At 37.8% G+C, this 12,033-nt stretch overlaps 1 protein-coding gene and 1 long non-coding RNA gene across 2 annotated transcripts; both read right to left on the bottom strand.

The window, feature by feature from the left end:
* Nucleotides 1-5,359: 5,359 nt before the first annotated feature.
* LOC133725306 (uncharacterized) lies at nt 5,360-8,555 on the bottom strand. The gene is made up of 4 exons (XM_062152514.1): nt 8,380-8,555; nt 6,028-8,129; nt 5,827-5,901; nt 5,360-5,661 (listed from the first exon to the last, which is right to left on the bottom strand). Exons 1-4 carry the CDS (start codon nt 8,453-8,455, stop codon nt 5,572-5,574), a joined length of 2,343 nt encoding a protein of 780 aa, XP_062008498.1. The 5' UTR covers nt 8,456-8,555; the 3' UTR covers nt 5,360-5,571.
* An 857-nt stretch (nt 8,556-9,412) lies between these two features.
* On the bottom strand, nt 9,413-11,024 carry LOC133716245 (uncharacterized). The gene is made up of 3 exons (XR_009849345.1): nt 10,837-11,024; nt 9,903-10,023; nt 9,413-9,792 (listed from the first exon to the last, which is right to left on the bottom strand). It is a non-coding gene; the product is annotated as an uncharacterized LOC133716245 (long non-coding RNA).
* Nucleotides 11,025-12,033: the final 1,009 nt, after the last annotated feature.

The following is a 12,033-nucleotide window of genomic DNA, read 5'->3' as shown; positions in this document are numbered from 1 at the left end:
TTATGCGAATAAACTGTCTACTAAAATAATCCCTTAGTGTTTTGACTCCGCAGTAATTTTTGGATCGTACTAATTTTTTTTTTTTTTTAACAAGTAGCTGAATTCAATAAGATAAGGTGAATCAAGGTTTAGACATGCGGCCCAAGTATAGTCGCCTAGACACAAATTTTCTTTCAAATCCTTTGGGCAACCTTACTGAAATGGCCAGGTGGGGGAGGGCGAACAAAAGAGGCAGAATCCATTTTGGCATAAGCTACTCCCACATAGTGGTTTAGGCCCATTTGCACGCACTTCTAGATTCAAGAACCTGTCATGAACGTTGTCCCATTTCTAGACACCATTTCACATAGGCTATACTTACTAAGATGAGAAAGGTCATAAGTGTGAAGACAGTTCAACAAGTGTTAATAAAAGCCGCCCTTAACCTTAAGAGACCTGAACTAGGCATCAATAAGGAGTTTAGGCCAATATTAACAAAAGAGACTTCACCTATTCCGTTATGATTCACAACCCCTTACCAAATTCAATTTTTTTTTTTTTTTTACTGATTTTTTTAATGAAAAGAAAACTAGAAACGAAAAAATTAACAGAAAATTAAAAGCAAAGAAAGAAAGAAGCTAGCAGTACCATGTTTGGCTAACCTCTAGAAGACCACGGGGGAGGCCATCTATGCTTCATTCCAAGCTCTGATGTATCAAAATTTGTAGGGTAAAAATCCCTCCTGTGAGAGCTTGTAGGAAAAGAAAAAAGATACTTCTCGTTGAAGAATTTGGAGGAATTTGGCTCGTGAGAGGGGTAATCTTGCCCCCCAAATATCTTTGTTGGTTGACGAGGCATGATCTTCAATTGCAATTTGGGAGATGACGGTGTCCCAAGATCGGCTTTGTCACCAACTGTTGCCAACTTCTCTTGATCAAAGGGATGATCATGGGTCATATCTTGCCCCCCATGCATCTGATCAGTAGCCACGTATTTGGCTTGATCAGTGGAGAAATCAGATATTTGTTCAGAGACAATTGTATTGTCAGAAGAACAATCTTGTTGATGACCTTTTCCATGCACAGCCTCTGTGTAAGGCTGTGACTCACCAGTGAGACCCTTAGGTTGATTGCCACCTATAGGCAAGTTAGTCTCATAAACGACCTCTTCGCGAGCAGGTTCTTGACGTTCCAATTCGCCTTGAGTTTGTTGTGCCCCCAACTCGAGCCTCTTGACCGGAATCGTGAACTCATCGAGCCGTCGACGGTCCTCCGCGAGGGCTTTTCTCAGATTCTCATGGTATGCGGTAGAATTCTTTTGAAGGATATCAAGCCGCTCTTCTATGCTTGCATTCTCTGGAATGGGAATGGGCACATAGCAAACAGGCATGACTTCAGGAATTTCTTTTGGTAAAGATTTTCCTCTGGCATCCCAATGATGGTGAACACAAAAAGACTCTGGTGTAGTCCCACCGGGCATGCCAAAATGTTTGGCTCCAATTTTGTTGCAGCTGGTCAACAGTCTCTTTTCTGCGCGGGCGTGCCAGCACCGTTCGGGTGCGGTCGTCGGGGGTGTCCCTTGACCTGACTTCTTTCAAGCAATTGTAGACGAGGAGAGCACCAACCTCGTCGTGGGATTCTTTATGCCTCGTGGTGAGGACTTTTGCTGAGCTTCTTGAAAATCACAATCGATACTCGATGTTGTAGACCGAGCAGAGCGAGAACCACTGGGAAGTAGAGAGAACTTGCTAAAGCGTGACTTTAGCTTGGCTGGTTTGCGAGGGCGTTACCCTTGCTTGGCTGGTTCCATAACCGTTGTGGTCGTGGTACTACAATCGACTCCCGCGGAGACTAGGACCGAAGTACGTTGACAGAGGGTTTGGTGGCACTGAAAGTCGGCTTCTGAGAAGACTAGGACTAGGAGTGTGATCACCGGTAAGAGAAAGAGAAGGAGAGGAGTTGCTCTTAGAGAGGTTTGCTCTAGAGAGAACTTAGATCATCTTAGAGATGTTTGTAGAGTGAATTGTCTGTCTAAGTGTTTCATTGTAACCTCTATTTATAGGCTACCATGCCAAGGTGTTTAGCATTAAACAAATGATAGTGGAGCATTAATTGGAGATAAGAAATGATGAATTTTGGAGATAAGGAAGCATAATTGGAGACAAAGCATGATGAATTTCGGAGATAAGGAGATAAGGAGGCATAATTGGAGATAAGGAATGATGAATTTTGGAGATAAGGAAGCACTTTCTGCTCCTTTATTCCTTCAATTTTATCTCCATCAAGCACTCAGATTTTGACCATGACTTCTTCATAAGAAATGTTCCACTATGAGTGTAGATCACTCTGGTAAAATTTCAGAGCTTTTTATATAGTGGTTGGGCCGAAAACACTGCTGGACCTCTTACAGGTCCAGTTTTCCAAGACTTTCTAGACAAGGAAATTGGACTGATTGTTTGAAGGTCTTCCACTCAAAACTAGCTCTGGAACTCTTCATAAGAAATGATCCTTGGGCTTTCTAGATTTAATCTGAAAAGTTTCAGCTCATTTTAATTTCGTTTGGTTAGTCTTCCGCCCCTCCTTCCTTGTTTAGCTCGGTTTCTCCTAACCGAAGTAGGAAAATGTGCTAAAGTTGACTTTTCATGCTTTCATGCTTCCATAGTAGGCTTTATTTAGCCTCTAAATATATATTTCGAACTTGTCGACAATATATAGCTTGAGCCACTGACATTGGCTCAATTTCTCCAAGACGTGCCTTGTCAGGCCAAAATGCTCATTTTGGGTCCAAACACTTGTGAAATTCGGCAGACATTTATGGAAATGATGTATACAACCATTTAGTTTAGAAAAGTATAGTGAAGAGTATAGTTGGGTGTCCAGAATAATCGGAAAGAGAGGAGTGGGTGTCCTTAGTAAATTAAGGGACTTGGTCGATTTCTATTTTAAAATAACTTATCGAGTTATTTTGAAGTACTTCGGTGACTGCATTGAATACGGATTTGATAAGAGGATTGAATGGTTACCGACAATCCCAGAAGCAGAAGGATATGTATTTCAGAATGCGAGTCACAGTGTTACTAACTTTGAGTAGTGATGCAGTTAAAGTTTGGATTTCCAGGTAGGGTCACTGGGGGAATCTTTTATATTAAAATGATAAATAGAATTATTATTGAAATCAGTGTGTTGCTTCTCATTGATTGACATTGGTTGATTTAAATCTTGAATGTTATCGCTTCGTATGAAAGCATGTGTAGTTGATGAGTTACTTGTTGAAATGTTATCGCTTTCTTTAAAAGCATGTGTTGGATATCATATTATGAGTTGTGGTTTTCAAATTGGCATACATAATGCATAGAGAGGCATTGAGAGTATGCATTTGAAAGGGGTGTATGTGGGAGGATGTGAGAGTTCGATGTTGAGAAAAGAAATGAAATCCTTTTGTGTAGTTGAGTTTGGCGTCATGAGGCGTTCAGGATCTATGATCAGCTCACAAGTGCACATTGAGGGAAAGTATGCCCTTTCAACAAAAGAGCGTTGATAAAACGATCTCATCAGATTTCGGGTCTGAAGATCATGCAAACAAGATGACTAACAAAAGGGATGTGTGGACTGAATCCTTATGGGTTGTGATGGGTTGTTAGATCATATATTCGAAACATCTAGGGCCACCCCCGGTTGGTAAAATACATGGTATGGGACGTGTAGGCTCTCTTGTTTTGATATATGGACTAACGGGTAGTTAAGTGAAGTCCATCTGGCATACATGCATAATTTGTTATCATTTTATATAGTATTTGTTGATAACTTTATTGTCTTACACAGTTAAGAATAACCTAAAGAGGTTTGGCCCTACTGAGTGAAAGCGCACCCCTATAGATTCTTGTTCAGGTATGTTACAAGGTACGACACTTCTATCGAGAGGACTAAGCGAGATGTTAGTGCTGTTTACGAGACTCATAAAGGATTACAGAATATGAGAGCGAGCTAGAGTCGAGAGCGAGATGTAAATTCTCTTATTTGAGTTTTGTTATTTCAAATGTTACATTTCGACGATTTCTGAAAAATGAATCTAGTGTTATTTTTAATTTCGTTTTACTTTTCTATCGTTGACACCTCAAATTGGGCGTTAGGTACCAAATCTCACCTCCACCTGGTTCGGGGGGTCACAAACGATTTTGGCATTTGTCTCTGTCGTCATGCTTTTAGGCACAATTGGCATCATTACTGAAGCAATGGTGTTTCACGGTTGAGTAAAACAAAGTCAAAGCAGAAAAATAATTATCTTCAAACAGAAAATCCTCAAATTAATTTCTTTACAAATGAAGTTGGATTCATTTCCATTATTTTCTTATTCTTAAAACGCACTTTTCTCCAAAAGTAAATCTTTTTCCTTAATAGAAAATAACCTTTACTACAATTTGTAAAAATAAAAATCTATTTTTAGTTACTAGTTGTGCCATAAAATTGTCATGAGCTAACCTGACCACACAATAACCAAATTCTTTAAAATGAATCTGTCAAAATTCAAATCTATTATTTGCTTGCCTAATTTTAATAATGGTCCGCCCCTGCTATATAAACCATGTCCTAACAGGTCTCTTTTTCATCAACACTCAAACTCAAAGTACTAAAAGACTAAACATACACACTTACCATCATGAGTCCTCACTACCTCATTGCAATCCTTGCTCTCCTCTTTCCTCTTCTCACAGCTGCAGTAGACAAAAGTGGTGACTCTGCTCCACTCGGTGCTTGGACACCCTTGAAGAACATTAGCGACCCTCATGTCACAGAGATCGCAAAATATGCAGTTAACGCATACAGCAGCCAAAATCATAAGAACTTGATCTTTCAGAAGGTGATCAAGGGATATTACCAAATCGAATCAGGAAGTCTTTATAAACTTGTCGTTAGAGTCAAGGATGAGAAGTCTGTTCCTTTCCCCACAGTCGATTACCAAGCTATTGTCTTGTCAAAAGGATCTGCCTTTAAAAAATTGGTCTCCTTTTATCAGATCTCAAATTAAGTTTGGGTATATGATTTTTCTCTAGAGAATGTTAAATAACAAACACTCGAATGTATCACCTTTCAATATAATAAGAATATTATAAGATGAGTGAAATTCAGTCTCTATTTTACGATCCACATTCTATTTCTTTTTTGCTATAATTACAATTTTAGCAAAATATAATGACTTTATAGAATCATCAAAAGTGTGGTTAAGTTCTTGCAGGGATTGTTCCAGTGAAAGTCAAGCACTCCAAAGTAAAAACACCCAACGGATAGACTGAAGAATCCAACTAGATTATTTTGCTGCTCTACTCTAAACCAGATTATTTTGCTAAAATTGTAAATTTCTGAAGAATCTCGGTATAATACTACAAATAAAGACATAGAATGATATAAAATGGAATCCATCCAATGCCTCCTACATACTGAAACAGATCAGTTTCTCTACCATTGACACACATCAGAGAGCCAATTCTCCAGACACTCTTCAGTGGAAGAATACTGAACTAAAGAGAACAAATTAGCTGCTGCTTGCTTGGGGCAAGTTAGAATATTAGATGCATTCGATGCAAGGCCAGAAGATTCATGGGGACATTACTGTTTTGCTGCGAATTCTGCTTGATCGCCTCACTGGGGTTGCAATGACTTTGACTTCTCCATTTTTGCCACCCTCCTAATTTAACGTATAAAGGAACATTAAGGAATGATTAGCAATACGACAGAATATTTGGACTATATAATGGATAGAATCAAATTAAGACCAAAAAGAAAACAAAAGGTTTTCAAAAATGATTATGAAAACGGAAACCAACTTGTACTGCAACCAAAAATTGCTCACCTTCATCTTGACAATTTTCTCAGAAGTATAGCTTCCATGTGAAGTATCCATGGAAGAGAACTCTGACTCAGTTGGCTGCATTTCAATAACATTCAAGTCATAATCTGATGAAAGATATTGGATAGAACTTAAGGGCAGACATACAAAATTGTCCTAGCAAATGAAAATTGAACCAACATTTCTGCAACAAAAGTGGCTCACCTTTATCTTCTTCTCAGAAGTATAGCTTCCATGTGGAAAGGAACCCATGTAAGAAAACTCTGACACAGACGGCTGCTGTTGAATTGAAACTGAATGAGCCTTGCTCCTTGACTTCTTCTCTGATGAAACAGCATAATTGCTTTCTTCACCTTCTATCATCTTGTTTTTCAAACCACAACTTCTTAGAGAGCTGCTGACCTCTCCAACCACAAACTCACCCAGCAATTCAATTCTTGGTGCCTTGCTATGGTACGCTTCTGAACCTTCATCAGATGAATGATTTGAATTGGAAGACAAAGACATCCTTCTAAAAGATGAGTAAACATCTTGCTCAATGCTATTGTCCCCTTCTCTGTTGGAAAGTGCTGAGTTGTATTTCTCTGATATTGCAGACTTCCCAATCATTTTCTTCTGCTCTATTATCAGATTCTTCATGGAACCAGTATTCGCTATCACCGAAGAATCCTTGCTGATAGCCTTCTTTCGCCTTAAGTGAAACACCAAAGCCAAAGAGACTGCAACTAGTGAAAATATTGAGACCCCAACAGCAATAGCTCTATAAAATGTCTTGGATTTCATGTGGTTGAGTAGCTCCTCCCCCCATTTCTGTTCTGCTCCTGAATTCAGAATTTCACCAGCAAGGCCTGTTTTATCATCATCCATGGTCTCTGACATAACAAATTCAGCCATCATGTTACTAGAATACTCTTTTCCCTCCATTTTGCTCTCAATCATTTCATGAATTGGCTCCACTGCAACCTTGCCTTCTACTTCAAAAGCATTTGAAGCATCGGACACTAGATTGCGAAGATCAACCTCATCAGCCATAGATGGTGTCTGATTAAGTTGAGAAGATTCATCATTTCCTGGAGAAAAAACGTCCCGCAACTCAGAATTCTCAGGTAGTTGATCAGAAATCTCTTCAATATCTTCAACTTCTAGCACTACCACTTCACCCAAGTCATCAACTCCCCTTTTCTCTTCTCCTTCAGTCAGTTGTAAAGCTTCACTTTCTTCAGCTTGTGATGCTAACACTTCTCTTGGCTTATCAGCATGTTCTACAGTTCCCAATTTCTCATCTTCAACCTTCACTTCGTCCTTAACCTCCTCATCAACTCTCCAGTGTCCTTCCATTATATCCATTTTTATCTGTTGTTCTTGACCCAGAACTTCACTTCCGAGCTCATGTTCTACAGGTTCAACCCCCTTTCCCTCCTCAATCCCTATATCAATACCTCCTTTGACTCCTCCCACTAAACCCCATTTCCCTTCTTCTCTATGATCCCAGAGATTACTTCCACTTTCGAGTTTCTTCAATGAATCAGTTTCAAATGTATGGTTCTCACTCCTCAAATACGCCTCCTCAACACTCTCAAAGAGGGTCTCCTGGTTCATAGAAGCCATGTGTGAGGTAAATAGTACTAGAACCACGAAAACAAGCAAACTTTTCATTACCCCTTTCAAATTACAACCCTTCTTCTTCTCTTCCTCAACCTCCTCATCTTCCTCATCACTTTCCTCAATCTCCCCATCACTTCCCTCACTTACTTCATCCCTCCCCTCAATCACTTCATCAATCCCCTCGCTTTTTTCATCAATCTCCTCAACATCTTCATCTCCCTGCTTATCAGAAGAACTAGAAGTGGTAACAGAACCACCTTCCTCATCACTAGCCTTCTGGGATTCAAAAGAACCACTGCTACTAAGACTCAACCCATCAATTCCTTCAGCAATATTGCTATTTCCTAGGCCAAGAATCAACTCACGGCGCCTATTCGGGTTGTATCGGAGGAATTGAGGCCTCGGAGAAAGGTAATTGGTAACTGGGTCATAAGGCCTTGAAGACAAATCATCCGAAACAACATTTTGTTCATCACAAAGGGATTTAGAAACTGGAGGGGTTAAGGGTGTGGCCTTTTCAACATGGGTATTGGAAAAAACTGATTCAGAAACCTCATTTCTTTCACCTAAGATGTTCTTTCTTGAAGAAACTGCCTTACAAGCCGCGGATATAGTTGGCGACATGTAGTGCTTTTTCATCGATTTCTTGGGGTTAGACAAATTGGGGCTTCCCAATTGCTGATAGTAGTGTTCGTTTTCATCTGCATAATCCACAAGAACAGTTCTTGATACAAAACCCAAGGCATTTAAAGAAACAGAATACATTTCTAACTCTGCGTTATTCGTTCTTGAAAACTTCACTCTGTTATTACCAGATTCCAATTGTTTCTTAGAAGCCAATGTTCTCATGGAAATTGACCAAAACCCATTTCAATTCTTGCTGAGAAATTAATGGGTTTTTTTCTTGGAAATTGAAAACCCTGATTGGAAAATAGAGAGATCGAGAGGTACCTGATGCAGATGGTTTTGGAGTTGCAGGGGGCTTAGCGGGCGTTGAAGACGGAAGAGCCATGACAGAACCCTCCATTTCCTTTGAGAATGATTCGTTGAATTTGAATGTGTAGCAAAATTGAGAGGGAAAGGTGGTTGTGAAGTGGTGAAACAACCTGGAGACGACCGTTGGAGAATGGAGGATTTGATCTATATGGGATTTTGAAAATTTGAGACCGTTGGAATGAGGGGCTTGCAAGTTGCAACGGCACCAAACGTGGATATTCTGACGTGGGTGATAGAAATAATGTGTCTTCAAGTCATAAGGACTGGAGACAACGACACAAAAATTTGGCATCTCCCCGTAGGACTATTACCGTAATAGGTAGATTGCTTTCTCTCAATTTTGGTATGGTGATAAAGGGATTAACAAAATTGTGTTTTTTTTTTTTTTTTTTTTTTGTGGCCAAATAATAACGAAATTGTGTTTTGTCCATATGTAAATCAGTACATGTATGCATGAATCAGAGAAATGTGATTTTAGTTAGTATGGCAATAGTACCACGTGTCCAAGTATTTTTTATAATTTGATGGAGTGTAGTGCAAGTCGCGAGAATATATTAGTTGCTTAAATTATCATGTATCAAAAAAAAATTAATTTCTTCAAAATTGTTATGTTTATACCTATACATGATTATATAATTCAATCTTTCAAACACTTTATTGTGACATAATTTAAAGAAGATGATTTTTTTTTTTAAATCAACTCACGGGCATAGGGTAATGAAATTGCATCATCTTTCTCATTAAAAGAAGCTAAACATATTCTCTATCTACCGCATTTTACTTTATTATGAACCCTGAATAGTTTCTCAAATTGCAAAATATCTTGAAAATTTTCCACCACATGGAATAGAAATGTCGGAGTTAAAATTATGTTGTCCTTAGAGTGCAATAAGGTCTTTGATCAAATTATCTCTTGCCTTTTAATCAAGTGTGTGCACATTGAATTATTTGTAATCTCATTTTTCTCCTTTTATCCATGCAGATCAACTTTGTAAAGGTAACTTCTTTTCTTTGTTAAGATGATATAGGACAAAAGTTATTTAGAGTGCAAAATTTAGTTGTATCTTGTGTACACATGTTCCTTAACTTCATCTATGATACTCTTGATGCAAATTTTCAGTTCCTAATGAAATAACCTTTTAAGCTTCAATGGTCGACGAAGAAGTAGGCGCTGGATCAATGGGATCATGAAGGAGTTGGACTGCAGTGTCAGGTGGATCTTGTGCCAGTTTTGCGTTCATTCAGCCTGTTAGCATTGTTTTACACTTTTGGAAAGGCTTTTAGTCGGGCCGCTAAGAATAGTTTGGGCTTGTTCACGAGACGGAGTATTATTTGCAACATTCTTCAGATGCAGCATTAAGCTTCCCCCTTGATAAATACATAGACATTCATAAAATTGTGATTCGGAATGATCCTTTGATTGCTGGCTAAAGAACTATTATGCAGGATAATGATAAGGATAAATTTCAGTTTAGTACCCTGTGGTTTGGGGGTAACATCATGTGATACGCTCAAAGCAAGCGCATAATTTAACCCTGAAAAGATCGTTAGTAGTATAAGCAAATAGGGATCGTTCTATTCCGGGGATTGAGGGTACACCTGTCATTGTCAAACAATTAAACAATTAAAATTAAAACAAAGTATAATATTCACAAATGTATTCACAAAATATAAACATTTTACACGAAAAGGGGGGATTTTGTTTTTGGTTTTTTCGAAAATGAAACTAAGTTAACAAAAACAATTAAAATGCAAAAACATAAAAATACGAATGGAATGAAGGAACAAAGATCAAAACCGAAACTTATGATTAAAATTGATTCAAACCCTAATATTGTTCATCTAAGTCATGAGAAAGGAGTTGATCATGTGAAACATTCGAAAGCAAATGAATTCCCATTTTTTACTTTTCAATGCTAATTAACCTAAGCGAAAGCACCTAGATTAATCCTATCAAACATGCAATCAAACCCTAGAAAGCTAGTCAATCATGTCATGTTTAACGCATTACACATAGAGAAAGGCTATCAACTCAAGTGTACAACTTAGTATGGAAAAGTCCACCTAATTGCAATTCTCTTTAATTAAATTCGATCTTTGTACAAAACCTTTACTACTTTGATTCAAGTTTACACAAAACGAAAAGTCGATTTCATGTTCTTAAACCTAGCACCATTCATATCGAAACCCTAAGTGTTTGCAACCACATAAGATTAAAATACAAAAGTTATCTATAACGCAAATTTAATTAAACAAACCCACATAAGCAACTCTCGAATCACAATATATGAATCTGAAAATTCTCAATTAATCATAAAAATTCCAGAAATAATACTTTGTTCAAACATATATGTCAACTAGTTCATAACCAACGAAATTCAAAGCAAAGGTTACAAAGGAGAATAGGATTACACCGTGGATGAAGATGAGATGGATGATTCACGTTGTGGATTCTTGAAACTCGAAAGCAAGCTTCAAGGATGGCTATGGATGGAAGTGCTCACGGCTTCTCTTCTTCTTCTTTGGCCTTGCTTGAACTCGTGGAGATGACTAAACTTGAAACTAGAGGATGGAAAGGAAAATGGAAAGGAAATGGAGAGACAAAGAAAATGGAATGGATGAAGGAATGTCCTTTCTTCTTTGTTGTAGCCTCTATTTATAGGCTACCAAGCAAAACTATTTGGATTTAAACAAATGATGATATGTTAGGTTTGAGCATTTAAACATTAATGGAATTTATTAGGTTTGAATATTTAAACACTAATGGAATTTGTTAGGTTTGAATATTTAAACACTAATGGAATTTGTTAGGTTTGAGTCACTTTCTACTCATTTTTCCTTCAATTAATTCTCCACCAAGACTTCAGATTTTGCCCATGACTTCTTCATATGAAATGATCCATCATGAGTGTAGATCATTCTGTAAAATTTTCAGAATTTATCTCCATGTGTTTGGGCCGGAATTTCTGCTGGACTCCTTACAGGTCCAGTTTTCCAGTTTTGCTTCTGCAGAAAATTGGGCTGACTGTTTGAAGGCCTTCCACTTCTTTTTGGCTCTTGCACTCTTCATAAGAAATGTTTCTTAGGATGTCTAGAATGGATCTGGAAGGTTTCAGCTCATTTGAAGTTCATTTGGTCAGGTGGTCGCTCCTTCTTCCTTGCTTGGCTTGGTTTCTCCTAGCCGGAGTAGGAAAATGTGTAAAGTTGACCTTTTTAGTGCATTTCCATTTTTCTCCATCATTTTATGGACCTAACACTTATTTCATCATCATCTACTCCAATGTACCTAAAAATAAAAATTGAATTAAAAATCGATTCGTTAAGGAATTAACTAAGCAAAATGTGAGGAATTAACTATTAAAATACCACATTAAAATGCTCCTATCAAATTCCCCCACACTTAGCTTTTGCTAGTCCCTTAGCAAAATCAAAAACTAACAAACCAAAAAGACTATGACACAAAACAAAGAAACCAACGAAAAAATTGACTAAGTATGGAAACAAAAACACAAAGACTCAAAGAAACCAAAAACGTAAAACACAAAGCAAAACACAAAGAAAAAAAAAAAAAAAAAAAAAAAAAACGTCACACATAAAAGAGTAAATTCA

Source organism: Rosa rugosa, chromosome 1 (genome assembly GCF_958449725.1).
Source record: "Rosa rugosa chromosome 1, drRosRugo1.1, whole genome shotgun sequence".
Lineage (NCBI taxonomy): Eukaryota > Viridiplantae > Streptophyta > Magnoliopsida > Rosales > Rosaceae > Rosa > Rosa rugosa.
The sequence above is the reverse complement of the archived record's forward strand: the minus strand, read 5'-3'. Positions and strand labels throughout refer to the sequence as shown.